Source organism: Oncorhynchus kisutch, unplaced genomic scaffold (genome assembly GCF_002021735.2).
Source record: "Oncorhynchus kisutch isolate 150728-3 unplaced genomic scaffold, Okis_V2 Okis05a-Okis16b_hom, whole genome shotgun sequence".
NCBI lineage: Eukaryota > Metazoa > Chordata > Actinopteri > Salmoniformes > Salmonidae > Oncorhynchus > Oncorhynchus kisutch.
In genome coordinates, this window is record NW_022261982.1 from 1,655,203 (window position 1) to 1,674,968 (window position 19,766).

Sequence of the window (19,766 nt, forward strand, 5' to 3'; positions counted from 1 at the left end):
AGTTTCTTCCATTCTCCTTCAGGGAGACCCAGGGCCCTCTGGTGTGCTGACTCATTGTGTGGTGTGCTGACTGCCTTTTCATAAAACAAGAAAAATGTGTGTGTGTGTGTGTGTGTGTCGTGCGTTTGCGTGCGTGTGTGTGTGTGTGTGTGTGTATGTGTGTGTGTATGTGTGTGTGTGTGTGTGTGTGTGTGTGTGTGTGTGTGTGTGTGTGTGTGTGTGTGTGTGTGTGTGTCGTGCGTTTGCGTGCGTGTGTGTGTGTGTGTGTGTATGTGTGTGTGTATGTGTGTGTGTGTGTGTGTGTGTGTGTGTGTGTGTGTGTGTGTGTGTGTGTGTGTGTGTGTGTGTGTGTGTGTGTGTGTGTGTGTGTGTGTGTGTGTGTGTGTGTGTGTGTCGTGCATTTGCGTGCGTGTGTGTGTGTGTGCCTTCTTCTTCTGCCCACCACAGTATGAGAATAGCCGGTTGTTTTTGAATGGTTCATATTGTAATGTATTTTTGATACCTCTTTTTGATACTACTCTGACTCCTGAATCTGATAGATATGGTAGTAGGTGGATGGTAGTATGACACTCAGTGCTGGGCAGAGAGATATTGGTTCTGGCTGTGGGCTGATGGGACATCTCTTACACTCCTCAGGTCGGAGTTCAATTCTGTTCTCATTCATGTTTGGATATCAAACAAATATCATATTGATATCAAAATAAATGGATACCAAAAACCATTTCTTACTTCACTTTTATCATATTAGTATTTGTAGTTGTTTATTTCTCTGTTTAGAATGCACATGAATAGATAATAATGAATGAATAATCAGACACATGTATCTATAGGTACATGCAGTGGTAATGGCTCTGTAATCCATTGTGAAACAGTAGAATATAAAACAACATGTTCTGATGAAGATCATTCCTGTTTTGTTGGGTTTAAAAGGCGTGGCTACTGGGCGTGGCTACTGGGCGTGGCTACTGGCCGTGGCTACTGGGCGTGGCTACTGGCCGTGGCTACTGGGCATGGCTGTCTAGATCAAATACAGCCTTTTCTGTGAAGCCCTTTATATACATCTATTCAGTTCATGTAAAGACTTGGCTGGTGTCCTAAGCTACATTACAGATGTTGTTGCATTGATTTGGACATACGAGGTATTTACTATCTGTCCTTCGTGCCCTACACAACATTAGCCCTCTCTTGGTTGGCCACTTTGTGGTTTACAACAATACAATGCATGTTTTCAATTGGAATTTCTAGGGTTATCGATGAGCCATAGTACAATCTTAAATAGCTTTTGCTTTGTTTCAGAGTAGGCTTCTGAGAGGTCCTTCACTCATACCGCCAGTGTCCATCAAACAACAACCATCACAGAAAGATTACAGTCTTAGTATGCTGTTGGGTATCTCTGCTTGTCGTTTGCCCCAGTTCAGTGTCCCCTCCATCATGTCTCCCCTATCAGATAAGCTGGAGTTTGTTCTCCAAGAGGTCAGGTTGATCCCTAGAAGCTGGCCTTGGGTCAGTTTTGCGTTTCCTCCGCTAATGATTCAGTTTAGAATTTTGGCAGGGCAAACTGATCCTAGATCTGTATTCCGTACCCAGGGGCACCTTCACCCAGGATGAGACAGTTACACGATTCCCTGGCAGCATTTACCGCTCCACACCACTAGGGCAGTCATGAGCAGAGTGACCAGCACAGGCAGTCCAATGAAAGGCCCCAAGATACGTATAGGAGGGTCCCGAAGCAGCCTGCCGGTCAGAGCACAGTCGTGAAAGTAGTCCCGGTGGAGGCGTATGAAGAGTTCGTCTATCTGCTGATTGGGCCAGAAGCAGTGCATCTTATGTGCCACAGAATAGGTGCAGTTGGTCAGTTCCTCGTAAGGCCTGCAAGGGGGGATAAAACATTGAAACTAGGGAGCAGCATGAGAAAACTAACTCTAACTTTTAAATACAGTGCTTTCGGAAAGTATTCAGACCCCTTGATTTTTCCCAAATGTTGTTACATTACAGTCTTATTCTAAAATGGATTAAAATAATAATCATCAGCATCAATCTGCAGACAATACCCCATAATGACATCACAATACCCCATAATGACAAAGAGAAAACTGGCACAAAAAAAGAAGAGAAATACCTTATTTCCATAAGTATTCAGACCCTTTGCTATGACACTCGAAATTGAGCTCATGTGCATCCTGCTTCCATTGATCATCTTTGAGATGTTTCTACAACTTGATTGTAGTCCACCTGTGGTAAATTCAGTTGATTGGACATGTTTTGGAAAGGCACACACCTGTTTATATAAGGTCCTACAGTTGACAGTGCATGTCAGAGCAAAAACCAAACCATGAGGTTGAAGGAATTGCCGTAGAGCTCCGAGACAGGATTGTGTTGAGGCACAGATCTGGGGAAGGGTACCAAAATATTACTGCAGCATTGAAGGTCCCCAACAGTGGCCTCCATCATTCTTAAATGGGAGAAGTTTGCATCCAACAAGACTCTTCCTAGAGCTGGTTGGCCGGCCAAACTGAGCAATCAGGGGAGAATGGGCTTGGTCAGGGAGGTGACCAAGAACCCAATGGTCACTCTGACAGAGCTCCAGAGTTCCTCTGTGGAGATGGGAGAACTTTCCAGAAGGACAGCCATCTCTGCAGCACTCCACCAATCAGGACTTTATGGTAGAGTGGCCAGACGGAAGCTACTCCTCAGTAAAAGGCACATGACAGCCCGCTTGGTGTTTGCCAAAACTCTCAGACCATGAGAAACAAGATTGTCTGGTCTGATGAAACCAATATTGAAGTCTTTGGCCTGAATGCCAAGTGTCACGTCTCGAGGAAACATGGCACCATCCCGACGGTGAAGCATGGTGGGGGCAGCATCATGCTGATTGGATGTTTTTCAGTGGCAGGGACTGGGAGACTAGTCAGGATCGAGGCAAAGATGAACGGAGCAAAGTACAGAGAGATCCTTGATGAAAACCTGCTCCAGAGCTCTCGGGACCTCAGACAGGACAACGCAGCAGTAGCTTCGGGGCAAGTCTCTGAATGTCCTTGAGTGGCCCGGACTTGAACCCGGTCGAACATCTCTGGAGAGACCTGAAAATAGCTGTGCAGTGACGCTTCCCATCCAACCTGACAGAGCTTGAAAGGATCTGCAGAGAAGAATAGTAGAAAATCCCCAAATACAGCTTGTAACGTCATAACCAGGAAGACGCAATGCTTTTATTTCAGCCAAAGTTGCTTCAACAAAGTACTGAGTATGGGGTATGAATAATTACATAAATGTGATATTTCCGTTTTTCTTTTTTTTTATAAATTAGCAAACATTTCTACAAACCATTTTTTTCTTTGTCATTATGGAATACTGTGTGTAGATTGATGAAAACTAAAACATTTAATCAATTTTAGAATTAGGTTGTAATGTAAAAAAAAATGTGGGAAAAGGGGACTGAATACTTACCGAAGACAGGAAGGGTATGTTAGGTTTATTTTCGATATTAATTGGCATCAAAATAGCCATTCCTCAAAACATGTCTGAAAAGTGACTCTTTGAAAACAGGTCTGTTTCGGTCTCCAACCGACGGAGTGGGAAAAGGCCAACTAACAGCTTGAATTACCAGCGGGCTTAGCACAGCTAAATATAGATACCATAACTAGGTGGTAGGGGTTAGCACAGCTAAATATAGATACCATAGCTAGGTGGTAGGGGTTAGCACAGCTAAATATAGATACCATAACTAGGTGGTAGGGGTTAGCACAGCTAAATATAGATACCATAGCTAGGTGGTAGGGGTTAGCACAGCTAAATATAGATACCATAGCTAGGTGGTAGGGGTTAGCACAGCTAAATATAGATACCATAGCTAGGTGGTAGGGCTTAGCACAGCTAAATATAGATACCATAGCTAGGTGGTAGGGCTTAGCACAGCTAAATATAGATACCATAGCTGGTGGTAGGGGTTAGCACAGCTAAATATAGATACCATAGCTGGTGGTAGGGCTTAGCACAGCTAAATATAGATACCATAGCTGGTGGTAGGGGTTAGAGAGGGGACATACCATACACCTAAATATAACTACCATAGCTGGTGGTAGGGGTTAGAGAGGGGACATACCACACACCTAAATATAACTACCATAGCTGGTGGTAGGGGTTAGAGAGGGGACATACCACACACCTAAATATAACTACCATAGCTGGTGGTAGGGGTTAGAGAGGGGACATACGAACAATGGAATTCCCAATATCATACCAGGGGAGCTACAGAACAGCTACAGACCAGCTACAGACAAGATACAGACCAGCTACAGAGCAGCATGACTGAGTGAATATAATTAGAGCTAAGACACACTGAAGTGCCTTTGGTCTCCTGATAATATCAGAGGTGTTTGGACTGAATAAAGTTGATTAAATGTTTTCTTCATTGGAAACGTTGTTCTAAGAGAGCGTAGATGAATTCAGTGTAATTTCTGACTCTGCTTGACACTGGAAACCCCAAAGGTGACTACTGTTCAACTTCTAATAGGGCATGTGGTCCTGACCTGGCCATGAACACACACACACACACACACACACACACACACACACACACACACACACACACACACACACACACACACACACACACACACACACACACACACACACACACACACACCAAGTCCAGAGGGGCTGGTTGGCCAAATATTTGTTTATGCAAAGTTCTGTCTCTTTCTCAATCCCTCTCTTCCTCTTCGCTTTTTCTATCCCACACGCAACACAGAGTTGACCTGCTCACTAAATCGATCTATCTATCTCTCCCTCTCCCACCTCTCTCTCTCTATCTCTCCCTCTCTCTCCCTCCTTCACTCTCTCTTCTTCCCTCCCTACCCAGCTAACAATTCTAGGGAGAGAGAAAGAGAACATTTTTGTAATGTTCTCCTAATGTTTGAGTGTCCAGTTTTCCGTTAGTCAGGGGAACATTCTATCTATGCTAACAAAAAACCCTCTGAGAACCTTTTCAGCATGTTTTGGTGATAATGTTAGGAGAACATTCCTTTAAAATCAAGCAGAATTATCGAGAACATGGTTACAATGTTCTCAGAATGTAAGACATTCATGTTCTAGACACGTTTCATGGGAACGCTGCAGGAACCTTTCTGTGTATCAGTTGTCAGGACGTTGCCTGATGGTCCCAAAGAAACGTTCTCCAAAAATATATTTTTTATTTTTATTACACAACACACCTTGTTACTATTGCCAAGCCCATCAAGGCCTTGATTGGTGAACCACAGATCCATTCACAGCTCGTTCTGTCTGTTGGCAAGGTTACACACAGACAGTGCTTTTAACATAGTGTGAACCTCATGGTTCACGACATTTAGATGGTGTTGCTAAACCACATCTGTGTTAGTTGTCAGTTAATTTGACTATTCTCTCATCAGTGATTGGATAGTTGTCAGTTAATTTGACTATTCTCTCATCAGTGATTGGATAGTTGTCAGTTAATTTGACTATTCTCTCATCATTGATTGGATAGTTGTCAGTTATGTCCCCTCTCTAACCCCTACCACCAGCTATTCTCTCATCAGTGATTGGATAGTTGTCAGTTAATTTGACTATTCTCTCATCAGTGATTGGATAGTTGTCAGTTAATTTGACTATTCTCTCATCAGTGATTGTGTAACAGTACTCTTCTTGCGTTGTGTACAATCAGTCATCGACACGGAACTCCAACATGTAGCACCAGTCATGTAGCTTTGTTTTAATAGGAACGGCACAAAATTGCACGTCATGCAATGCACATCTCACCATCCAACTCTGCACTCACACACTCTGGTTTGGTGCTTGTTCACTGGGCTAGTTACCAAAATAATACAATTACAATATACAATATAATATCTTTAACAATATACCTGATAGGAACGACACAAAATTGCACGTCATGCAATGCACGTCTCACCATCCAACTCTGCACTCACGCACTGTACAAAATATATGAATCCCCCCCCACCAGACACAGTAAGTTGCTAGCTAGTACTGGCGGGAATTCTTTACAACAAAATGCACAACAAATATTCTCCAAAAACCGCTGCATCTTATGTGTGATGTTCGAATAACATTTACAAACAATTTGATATAAATTGTACATTTAAATCATCACTTGAGAGTATAAAAATCACTTTTGATGTACAGTGCTTTGCAACCAACAACTTACCGCTGGTTTGGTGCTTGTTCACTGGGACGATTCTAACTGGAACATCCCCCCTCGTAAGCAAGCTACGCAAACCAGCCAATAAGATGCCATGTTGAGTAGGTGAAGGCAAGACAAACTCAAACCAAAAACCCATTGGCTTAACAATAAAGTGGCAAGGGGAATCACCAATATAACCCTGTTACAATTGGATAGTTGTCAGTTAATTTGACTATTCTCTCATCAGTGATTGGATAGTTGTCAGTTAATTTGACTATTCTCTCATCAGTGATTGGATAGTTGTCAGTTAATTTGACTATTCTCTCATCAGTGATTGGATAGTTGTCAGTTAATTAGACTTTTCTCTCATCAGTGATTGGATAGTTGTCAGTTAATTTGACTATTCTCTCATCAGTGATTGGATAGTTGTTGCCAACACACTGACTCAACTCCAGCCACTTTAATAATGGGAATTGATGGGAAATGATGTAAAATATATCACTAGCCACTTTAAACAATGCTACCTAATATAATGTTCCCTACATTATTCATCTCATATGTATATGTATATACTGTACTCTATATCATCTACTGCATCCTTATGTAATACATGTATCACTAGCCACTTTAACTATGCCACTTTGTTTACATACTCATCTCATATGTATATACTGCACTCAATACCATCTACTGTATCTTGCCTATGCCGCTCTGTACCATCACTCATTCATATATCTTTATGTACATATTCTTTATCCCCTTACACTTGTGTCTATAAGGTAGTAGTTTTGGAATTGTTAGCTAGATTACTTGTTGGTTATTACTGCATTGTCGCAACTAGAAGCACAAGCATTTTGCTACACTCGCATTAACATCTGCTAACCATGTGTATGTGACAAATAAAATGTGATTTTATTTTATTTTATTTTATTTGTCAGTTAATTAGACTATTCTCTCATCAGTGATTGGATAGTTGTCAGTTAATTTGACTATTCTCTCATCAGTGATTGGATAGTTGTCAGTTAATTTGACTATTCTCTCATCAGTGATTGGATAGTTGTCAGTTAATTTGACTATTCTCTCATCAGTGATTGGATAGTTGTCAGTTCATTTGACTATTCTCTCATCAGTGATTGGATAGTTGTCAGTTAATTTGACTTCTCTCATCAGTGATTGTGACTGATTCTTCAACATTATTCCCAAGAATCTGCTGATATTGAGTGGAATCCATGCGACCCTCAACTTTAACAAGATTCCCAGTACCGGCACTGGCCACACAGCATGATGGAACCCCCACCATATTTTACTGTGGGTAGCAAGTGTTTTTCTTGGAACGCTGTGTTCTTTTGCCGCCATGCATAATGTCCCTTGTTATGACCAAATAACTCAATCTTTGTTTCATCAGTCCACAGCACCTTATTCCAAAATGAAGCTGGCTTGTACAAATGTGCGTTTGCATTCCTCAAGCGACTCTGTTTGTGGCGTTTGTGCAGAAAAGGCTTCTTCCGCATCACTCTCCCTTACAGCTGTTTTTTGACCGTTCTCACCATCCTTTGCCTCTCCAATATTTTACTTGGCCTGCCACTTCTGGCCTTAACAAGAACTGTGCCTGTGGTCTTCCATTTCCTCACTATGTTCCTCACAGTGGACACTGACAGCTTAAATCTCTGCCATAGCTTTTTGTAGCCTTCCTCTAAACCATAATGTTGAACAACCTTTGTTTTCAGGTCATTTGAGAGTTGTTTTGAGGCCCCCATGTTACCACTCTTCAGAGGAGAGTCAAAGAGAACAACAACTTGCAATTGGCCACCTTAAATACCTTTTCTCATGATTGGATGCACTTGTCTATGAAGTTCAAGGCTTAATGAGCTCACCAAACCAATTGTGTTCCAATTAATCAGTGCTAAGTAGTTACAGGTATTCAAATCAACAGAATGACAAGGGTGCCCACATTTTTTCATAGACTATTTTTCACATCTGATTTAATTTCATACAACTTAATATTGCTACACTAAAAATCTTTGTCTGGAAAATACCCCAGTACTCAGCTTTTATTAGAAAATGAATGGCATGCCACTGTGATCATTTTATGTGACGACAGAGTAAATTATTATGCAGCCTCAGAGGGGTGCCCAAACTTTTTCATACGACTGTATTAAAATGTTTGAATGAAAACTGGACACCGGACTGTTCTTGCATGTGCTTATTGGGCCAGTATAGTTAGGCCCTGTCCAGAAGAAACACTAAACCCTTCTCCCTAGGCAATTGTTTAGATCTGAGACAACTTGATAGGTGTAAGCAATAGGGTGAATGCACTTTGAAGTAAATCTCAGCTCTGTTAAAAGTACACCCCAGACAAACTATTATTGACCCTAGTGATTCAGGAGGATCATTAAAACAGGTTGACATGCCCCACCAACATTACACAACTATATTGAAAGTCCTTCAATTGCTACAATAAGTCAATCAAATCACTTATTAAAGAACAGTCATATTAACTGAAAGATGGTGGTGTAGCAGGAAGATCTGAGTACTCTGAACCTAAACGTTGTAAGTTCATATCCCAGTTGAGGACATGTTGAATAATAACTACTCTATAAAATAACATGCATCATTTAATCATGTGTGTCAAAGTGTGTCAAATATCTAAGTTGAAAACATTCTATGCGTGAGCATCCTTAACTTTGCCAACAGACAAAGAACGATGATTGGCTCTGCAACAGTAATACATGTTCACCAATCAGGGCCTTGATTGGCTCTGCAACAGTAATACATGTTCACCAATCAGGGCCTTGATTGGCTCTGTAACAGTAATACATGTTCACCAATCAGGGCCTTGATTGGCTCTGCAACAGTAATACATGTTCACCAATCAGGGCCTTGATTGGCTCTGTAACAGTAATACATGTTCACCAATCAGGGCCTTGATTGGCTCTGCAACAGTAATACATGTTCACCAATCAGGGCCTTGATTGGCTCTGCAACAGTAATACATGTTTTGGGGATCACATGCTCTGGCAACTCTCCCATGAAACATGTCTAAAACATGAATATCTTGTGTTCTGAGAACATGGCAACCACGTTTGATGGAATATTCTCCTAAACCACAGAAACCTGGACGCATGACTGTTTGTGCCATGTTTCCATGACATGTGTCTAGAACATTCACATATTAAGTTCTGAGAACATAGTAACCACTTTCTGGGTCAATTCGATTTCACATGAATGGATTGGTCTCTTGGAAACATTCCTGGCACATCACAGGAACATTCCTATGAGGAATCCTTCTATCTGTGTGTCTGTTATGGTGATAGACATGTAAACATCTCCAGATGGAACGGTCTTGTAAAGACAAGGACCTCTGCTAAACTGGCAGAGCATCATTTGCAAGTAATACTGACAAATAATACAGTGATATAATTCAAGAAAATGTAATTGAACTCAAATCTATTTTTATTTAGGATGAATCAAATGTAGGATGGATTTAGGTGAATAATATAGATTATACTGACTGAAAAGTGTCGGACCAGCTGCACCACAGGCTCTGGTCCAGGGCCTCCATGTCCAGAGTGAACTTGGTCACACAGAAGTCAGAGATGGCCCTCCCGTAGGCATCGCTGCAGCTGCTAAGTGGTGGAATGGCCCTCCTGTAGGCATCGCTGCAGCCGCTCACTGGGGGAAAGCCACGGGCTGCTTCAGAGGGAAGGAACATGTCATCAGATTGTAGTGTAGTTGTTGGAAGCAATCAGGGAGGCAGCAAGTTTATGAAACAGGGGCTAAATGTGTCAAGGGTCTAAGAATAGGAGTGATGATTTAGGATCAGTTTTGCCTTTAAGATCATAAACAATAAGATTATATGGACAGGGGGCACCAGATCCTAGATCAGCAGTCTCAGTCTGAGACGCTTGATGCATACAGACGAAGATCTTGATTCAAATACCCTTCGTTAATAAGCGTTTGATTGAGCCTGCCTGGAGTACCGGATAGGCAAGGTTTGCACTTTTGGGACCATTCCGTTGCACTAAGCAAGCTCAATCTAATGCAGCTTAAAGTATTTTAAAGACAACAAGTACTTTTTGAACCCATGTCTTGAAGGAAACCAGTACGTGGTACCAGTACCTGACCAGTACGGACCACCAGAATAGACTGTCCCAGTCTGTCATCCATGCATGCTTCAAGATGTCCACCATTGTCCCTGTACTCAAGCAAACAAAGGTAACCTGCCTAAATGACTATTGCTCTGCCTATAGCACTCAGTTTTTTCATCATGAAGTGTTTTGAGAGGCTGGTCAAGGACCACATCAGCTCCACCTTACCTGAAACCCTGGCCCATTAGGATATACATACCGACCTAACAGATCCACGGATGACGCAATCGCCAGTGTTCTGAACACGCCCCTATCCCACTTGGACGTGCTGCAAGAATGCTGTTCATCGACTACAGTTCACCACCTATTGACATTGATGGGGCTGCAGTGGAGAGGGTCCAAAGTTCCACTCTGCCAGGGCTCCAACCTCCACCCTGTAGAAGGTCTCCTTGCTGTCTGTAAATGAGCACTAAGCCACCCAATGTCCACTTACAAGGTCATCTACGCACTAACACAATGTTAGGCAGTCCAAGGTGGAGGATTGTTCATGTGGATAAATGTCCAGCTGGTGAGTTGGTGTGGAGCCCCAGGGGTTTACAGAGGTGTTCTCAACCGGGACTCTGGAATGCAACCAAATGGTTCAGATAGGGGTGGGGGGGTCTGTAACCCTACCAGCTATGGCCTGTGATTGGGTACCCTGGCAACCTGGTCCCTAACATAGAGGTGTGAAGTGCCCCCTGCCTGGACGAAAAAGTCAGGCTAAGGTCGGGGCTCAGTACTTGGTAGCCTACCTCAGCTGTAAGAAGTCCCAAATGTTGTCTCTTAAGTGCCAGAGCCATGGAGAGGGTTTGAATGGTTGATGTCTGAGAGTTTCATGATTAAAGTTAGATGTTTTTGTACAGACAGCACAAAGCACGTTATGGGAAACTCAGTGTCCCAGATCTGTTTTTTACCACAGCACAAAGCACGTTATGGGAAACTCAGTGTCTCAGATCTGTTTTTTACCACAGCACAAAGCACTTTATGGGAAACTCAGTGTCCCAGATCTGTTTTTGTACAGACAGCACAAAGCACTTTATGGGAAACTCAGTGTCCCAGATCTGTTTTTGCTCTTTCCTTCTCCATTGCTGTCCTTGTCAAGTCAAACATGGTCGTCATGGCAATGAGCACCAAGTTGGCATGATAGCACAACCAGACTGACGCTCAGGCTACTGTACGGGTTCTCCTGACTTCCTCTAGCTAATAGTTCACACTTCTTTTGACACTGAGCATGAGACCAGCTCCAGGGGTCACCAGGGGTGACAGAAAGGTGGAACAGCAAAGTGCCCAAAGGCAGTTAAATGACCATTGAACAGTAGCAGAATACAGATGGTGCCTTTAAAATCACAAGGTTTACCCAGCAATAACCTTTGATGTGAGTACTCTGACTAATGTCATTCGAGAGCCATCTATAATTAGGCTACTATTAGTAATGATATCCTCCTGTGGGTGAATTGGGGACAACCCACTGGGCACAGATGGCAATTATCAAATCAAATGTTGTATGTCACATGCGCTGAAAACAACAGGTGTAGTAGACCTCACAGTGAAAAGCTCTTAACTAACAATGCAGTTTTAAGAAAAATAAGTGTAAAGGAAATATTTACTAAAATAAACTGAAGTAAAATAAATAAATAAAAAATAGAAAAGAGAAGAAAAGAAAAGAAAAGAAAATAGAAAAATAACAAGTAATTAAAGAGCAGTAAAATAACAGTAGTGAGGCTATATACTTGGGTACCAGTACAGAGTCAATGTGCGGGGCACCGGTTAGTCGACGTATTTGAGGTAATATGTACATGTAGGTGTAAAATGGGAGTCAATGCAAATAGTCCAGGTAGCCATTTGATTGGCTGTTCAGGAGTCTTATCCGGCAGAAGCTGTTAATTAAGAAGCCTTTTTGACGGAGACTTGGCGCTCCGGTACCGCTTGCCGTGCGGTAGCAGAGAGAACAGTCTGGGGTGCAATTAAACGTTTATTCCACCTTGGTTCAACGTCATTTCATTGAAATGAATTGAAATCACGTTGATTCAACCAGTGTGTGCCCAGTGGGAAGCGGAATAAATACGCTTTGTGTCAAATGTATAGAGACCCGTCTAAAGAAAGCGTTGCATTGACTTTGACTGCATCTTCATGCATTTGATGCTGCTGATTCATTCAGGTTGGCCCAGATATCCTTCACCTTGGTCAGCTGTTTTGTTTAGTATTGTGCGAACATGTTTTCATATTCATCATGATCATGTGTAGACTCCCAATGAGAAAATACTTGGAAAGACGTCTTCCTGAGAAAGCTGCTGACCAAAGCTTAGAGACCAGACGCTCTATGTGAATACTGAACAAAATCACAATACTGGACACTTCACTTTTATAACGTCAATAATCGATGAAGTTGAAAATGGTTTAATGTCAAAATATGACATTTTCATCCTTAGCTTCATTCTACAGCACACATTTAAAGTGTTATTTATGTTTCCGTAATGGTCAAACGTTTGCATTACGCAATAAGTTGTATAGGCTACATCAAACGAAAAAGGTCAATGTAAGTCATTTGTACACGACTTGGTACGGTTCGGTTATCTAGTAAGAATAAGAAGTGCGCCAGGGAGGCATATTGCATACAATTAAAAAACAGAAAAACAACCAGCAAACAAAAGCAAAAGAACAAATAGCTATTATATATAATTAATCAAATCACACTTACCCGCCACACATAAAACAAGGGTTAGTTTTGTCAGCGATGTGCAGTCTAGTGCCATAGCTTCTTATTATGGACTGCACCGAAGAGACGCGGCAGTAACCTAACTTCTCACTCGTGTTCTCTTCTTCTGTGTATTGACGCGCTAATTCTTCCGTCTCATTGTCCTTTGCATAACTGATTCATCGAATGAATATGCATGCTCCAACTGAAGCCATTGTTCACGCCAGTTGGCTATTTTAACTGGGGACAGGAGCGACACCCAAGTCGTGGAGCCATCCATAAATCAGTGGTAAATCGTTGGTTAACTTCCATACATAGCCGCGGGAGGTAGAGGTGTTGAGGGTTCTGCAGCACAACACCTGCGACCCCCCAACTACTTCCCTTGGCTAAAGTTCTACTTCCCTTGGCTAAAGTTCTACTTCCCTTGGCTAAAGTTCTACTTCCCTTGGCTAAAGTTCTACTTCCCTTGGCTAAAGTTCTACTTCCCTTGGCTAAAGTTCTACTTCCCTTGGCTAAAGTTCTACTTCCCTTGGCTAAAGTTCTACTTCCCTTGGCTAAAGTTCTACTTCCCTTGGCTAAAGTTCTACTTCCCTTGGCTAAAGTTCTACTTCCCTTGGCTAAAGTTCTACTTCCCTTGGCTAAAGTTCTACTTCCCTTGGCTAAAGTTCTACTTCCCTTGGTTAAAGTTATTATGTTGCTGTTGATAGTCCATATAATATCTATATGCCACATGTAAGTAGCCTATAGTGCCCAAAATATCACAGAGACCGGCGCAGGACTGTTGAGGTAGCACAACGGACATCGTAGGCTACCACAACCAGGTTTGGCTGTATGATATAGATGTTGTATTGTCCTATTGCCAAGTTCTGAGATGTACAATTTTTTAAAATGTATATATATATATATATTACCATATTTGACATGTAATTACCTTGTATACAATATCCTGTGCTCTCTCCCACAGGTGGTGCAACCTCCCTAATTTATCCATCGGTTGGCTTATTCCATAATGCATATTAAATCTTTATTCCATTGTTCATTTCATAAAGTGGGCAGTGGGCACACTATCAATCGTTCTCATGTAATGCACTAGAGTCTGGCTTTGTCTTTAGTATGCAGTGTCTGCTGCAGCTCTGATTTTGGCCATGAGAAACTCCTATTTATTATAAGTCCTGCTGGAGATCAATATGATTGAGGGTTTGTGAAGACGTAGAGCAGTCTCTACGCCAACAGGTCTAACTTATATGACGGGATCCCCTCATACTGGTCATTGGCTATTATCTGCTGCCATCTAGGGGATCTAAATAAGGTACATCTACTTTTATTGGAGAGATTCAGGGTTGGTTCCTCTCTAGGTTTCTTCCTAGGTTCCTGGCTTTTTCTAGGGAGTTTTTCCTGGCCACAGTGCTTCTACGTCTTCACTGCTTGCTGTTTGGGGTTTTAGGCTGGGATTCTGTATAAGCACTTGGTGACATCTGCTGAGGTAAAGGGCGTTATTAATACATGTAATTTCATTTGATATGTGAATGGATCTTGTGTTTCTCCCACCAACCCTGAATCTCTCCAATAAAAGTAGATGTACCTTATTTAGATCCCCTAGATGGCAGCAGATAATAGCCAATGACCAGTATGAGGGGATCCCGTCATATAAGTTAGACCTGTTGGCGTACAGTGGGTCTCTCTTAGGAATAAAAGTGCTATCTAGAACCTAAAAGGGTTATTTGGCTGTCCCCTAGGGGAACCCTTTCAATAACCCCTTTGGGTTCCATGTAGAACACATTCCACAAAGGGCTCTAAATTGAACCCAAAAGGGTTCTGCCTGAAACCAAAAAAGGTTCTACCTGGAACCAAAAAGGGTTCTCCTATGGGGACCGCTAGATAACCCTTTTGGATCCTTTTTCTCTAAGAGTGTAGTGGGTTAGAAGACGTTCATATTTACCATTACTAAGGCATCAACTACCATACACACACACACACACACACACACACACACACACACACACACACACACACACACACACACACACACACACACACACACACACACACACACACACACACACACACACACACACATATATATATATATATATATATGCACATGATCTACTTTAGCAGATTAGCCTAATTTGTATCATAATTAGATTTTAAAAACGTATAACCACAGACCTACCTTTAATAAGATGTTGACCTACCATGCTTTCCCCCTGTAATAAGACACAGGAGTCGGCCTACAGCTTACTGATTATAAGCATAACCAGTTATTCAATTCACTGTGTGGACTACAGGGGATGCTACTGTATTACAGTTGGACCCATGTTGAAATGCATTGTAAGCCTATATAGTTTGGCCCTCTTGTGGTTATTGGCAGTATGTTGTTAGAATCCTACAGAGACTGTAACTGTAAAAGTATCATAGTCCATATAATGTCTATGTGCCACATAGCACTTTGACAGACACAGAGAGACCCAGAGGCAGGGACATATACATCATTCATTCATTAGAGTGTTTTGGCCATTTCTCTCACAGCAATATGTTGACTTTGAGAAAAGATTGTATTCTGATTGACATCGATATAAAAACAATAACGAGGCCTAGTTGTTTTCACAAAATGATATGAATCGTTTTGCTCTAGACGGCCTATCTGGGTTCTGTGGTTAACCTACTTTGGTTTGGGCACGTCATGCTCTCAATGGACGCAGTAGGCACAATTATTCTCCTCTATGTAAGGTTACGTGTACTGTAGCCTCAAGGCCTATTCAAATACGTCTCGTCAATGTCAACACCTATTCTGTCAACAAATACCATTTCTGAAGAGAAATTAAAATAGAAACGCACAATACTTTTCGCATACAAACAGTTATTCCGATGCAATTGTTGGCTATGGGCATTTTACGCACACTTAGGGAAGTGTATAGGCCAGGGTCTGAGACAGGTGTACACTGTGCATCAAGAGAACAACTGTATATCAATCCTAATGAGCCAATGAGAGAGTGATATGAGTGATATGGGCGTGTTTATTAAGCTCAGAGCGTTTCCCTCGACCAATCAGTGGACTGTAGGAGGCGTTAGCCGCACTGAAGGGGTGTGTCAAAACCCCCCCAGCCGTCTGCTGTATCGTAGTGTGAGGAGTAATGGCATGGAGTATCAGTGGTCAAAACCGGTCAAAACATTGGTCACTATAAGAACTACAAACGAACCTACTGTTTTCGTCGCGTTTAACTTGTGCATTGAACTATTTGGGCAAACGGAGGACGCCATGACGCGCGCGTGGGGACACAGTTTCTGAAACTGTCAAGAGCCGATATTTCCTTTTCATTAACGGAATACCTTATTGGACATGTGAGTTACCGGAGCTATCGTCAGCAACCGTGCAAAATGAAGTTTCTCCTGTGTCTTCGATGTCTCCTCATCTCCTTCGTGGTGTTCAGGCCGAGCACAGCACAGTCAGGTGAGTGAGAGCAACAGACAGCGCGCTCATGCGCAAGGTCTTCGGCTATGGTATTTGCCTTTGTAAACTGCCCGTAATAATTGATCTAAAATACAAATAACTGACCACGCTGCTGCTGATATGAAATGTTGTTGTGAAGTAGAACAGTATGTAAATTGACACACTTCAAGCTGGTATGTTATAATAGTCCATGACATTACTGCAGTCGTCTTCGTAAACAAATCTGAAGTTCACAAACACGCATGTCATTCCGCAAAGTGCATCACCGGATGTCAATAAAGCCCACTCTCAAGGTTGTCACTATTAATGAATCCTATCCGATGGCAACCTTTCCCTTAGGGAATAGTCTTGAATTAATATTGTCATACAACTCGAATAGGCTACCCCACACACAGAGGGTCATGGATTTCATTTTTAAAAATCCTAGTTTCTAACGATAAGCTCCAGGCATTGATTATTTATTGCTTATCAGGTGCGTCATATCTGGATGAAACGACTTTCCCCCTTATTTGAGACAGTTGGGCTAGTCATTTTAATCATATAGCCTGAAGTGTTAGAGGCAATTCTTCGTTTTCTGGTTGTTATTGCCATGATTCTGTCGTAACACAGTGATTACACAGGCTACTTGTAATTATTAATGATATCTAGCCTATATTGATTATTTAGCAGTGCTTTAGCCTGTACATTTGGTTTGCGAACAAACTTGACTGCGTCAACAGTTTTCGTTTAAGTGTCCTGTGGACTATTGTCTCATCAGATCATAATGTACCCTAGGCTATTTATTTCAGCGAATCACCTATATGAATAGTAGATTTTGGTCTTATGCTTTCGGCTGAATATCGTTGAGGGGTTCCTTTCCTCTATATTAACAGCAAAATACATTTTATAATGTTACAATATTTAACGTATGTAGCAAATCAAATCGAATAATTCCCCCTTGATGTTCACCTCCCCCCTGTGGTTTCCCTGCAAGCTGAAAATAATTTAGGCGACAGGTGAAACAGTCCCGCAGCCGCCACTTGTTCGGTCAAATGCCCATGGTAGAGAGGCATTCACATCGGCAGGCACTCGCTGAGGCAAGCGAATAGCTCACGCTCCCCCCTCTCCCTCCCTCCCTCCCAGCGCGCGGTCCAGAGCGGGTCCCACGCTCGTCCCTCCGTGTTCTCATACCGTAACCTACGAGCATGTTTGTCCATTATGCATTTTGGCCTGCTACTGAAATGGAGCCCGTTTATGAATCGGGTTTGTTGTCGTCTCATTTATGTGTGGGGGTTGGCTGTGTCAGCGATCCAATTGAATGTCAAATCCATGGCTAAAATCATTGTTTTCAGAGAATGTGACTTAGCTGGCTACCGTCCATGTTCATTGTCATATCCATTCAACCATTGATAAAGAGGGGGGCATTTTAATTACCAAATGATGTTGGCTTTTGAACTTTTCTACTATACCTTCTACTTTTTATGTTGATTAATTGAACTCCCGCGTCTCACCTCAACCCCTCCTCTCCTTTTTTATGGGCTTTGATGAGTTCATTTTAGCAGTGCAATATATGAGGACCTGAACTATCAGCACAGCCGTGGGAAGTACGGTGCTGCGGCACCCCCTGAAAAATGACAATAATAAAACAATATAAATGTTTGTTTTTTTAATGTTTTTTTTCTCTCACAAAAGTAGTGCACTGGGCCTTTACTAGTCCTTTAGAATAACATTCAAACGTTTCATTCCCTTATAGAACAGTACATCCGTGTTGCATTCAAACACAATACCCTGCGTTTCTTTCAGAACCATTTGTAGGATCCTATCTGGCTTGTCTGAATGCTGCTGTTACATATCTTAGCAGACTTGTCACAACTGAAGATCACCCTGGGAAATCAACATTATTCTATTCTATACTATTCTATTATATACTATTCTATAATATACTATTCTATAATATTATATACTATTCTATTCTATACCATTCTATTCTATACCATTCTATTATATACTATTCTATTCTATATCATTCTATTCTATACTATTCTATTATATACTATTCTATTCTATACCATTCTATTCTATACCATTCTATTATATACTATTCTATAATATTCTATACTATTCTATTATATACCATTCTATTCTATACAATTCTATTTGATACTATTCTATTATATACTATTTTATGCTATTCTATTTTATACTATACAATTTTAAACTATTCTATAAAATTCTATTCTATACTATTCTATTTTACACTATTCGATATTATTTTATTTTATACTATTCTATTCTATTTCATTCTATATTCTATACTATTCTATGGTATTTTATACCATTCTATTCTATACTATTATTTACTATTCTATTCTATAACATTTTATTATATAACATTCCATTCTAGACTATTCTATATTATTATTTTTGATACCATTCCATTCTATACTATTCTATATTATTCTATTCTATACCATTCTATTCTGTTTTATTCTATACTATTCTATTCTATACTATTCTAGACTATTCTGTACTATTCTATTATATACTATTCTATTCTATACCATTCCATTCTAGACTATTCTATATTATTCTATACCATTCTATTCTATTCATTCTATTCTATTCTATACTATTCTATTCTAGACTATTCTATACTATTATATTCAATACTATTCTATACTATACTATACCATTCTATTATATACTATTGTATTCTATACCATTCTATTCTATACTACTCTATTCTAGACTAATCTATACTATTCTATTTTAGGACTTGACTCTATTCTATTCATTCTATTCTATTCTATTCTATTCTATACTATTCTATTCTATTCTATACCATTCCATTCTAGACTATTCTATATTATTCTATACCATTCTATTCTATTCATTCTATTCTATTCTATACTATTCTATTCTAGACTATTCTATACTATTATATTCAATACTATTCTATACTATATTATACCATTCTATTATATACTATTGTATTCTATACCATTCTATTCTATACTACTCTATTCTAGACTAGTCTATACTATTCTATTTTAGGACTTAACATTAGGTTCTAATATAGTGTATAAGACAATAGTAACATTGTGGAGGTGCACATTGGTGTCACCATGTTTAGACATCATAACGTTGGTCTCTCGGTGTTGAGGTGAGGAGACGACCTGCTGGTCCTGATTTGGTGGATGTGCAACATATCTGTCTGAAGGCAATATCACCGATATACACATGTCATGAGGACTGGGACGTTCCCCAGCACACCCCTGCTTTGTCTTGGTTCTCTAGACTGAGGTAGAGGTGGTGCTTGAGGGCTGGGATTCTCCCCAGCACACCCCTGCTTTGTCT

At 40.9% G+C, this 19,766-nt stretch overlaps 1 protein-coding gene across 4 annotated transcripts in view; it reads right to left on the minus strand.

The window, feature by feature from the left end:
- Positions 1 to 739: 739 nt before the first annotated feature.
- Positions 740 to 19,766, minus strand: part of LOC109885189 (receptor activity-modifying protein 1) — a 47,900-nt gene continuing 28,873 nt past the window's right edge. For 2 of the 4 annotated variants that reach the window (XM_031813572.1, XM_031813570.1), the window contains exon 3: positions 740 to 1,869. In XM_031813572.1, the coding sequence (XP_031669432.1) occupies positions 1,614 to 1,869 (256 nt within the window). In that variant the 3' untranslated portion in view covers positions 740 to 1,613. Of the gene's footprint in view, positions 1,870 to 9,669; positions 9,851 to 12,982; positions 13,308 to 19,766 lie in introns of those variants that run through there. The other 2 variants (XM_031813571.1, XM_031813569.1) reach the window with 2 other exon arrangements.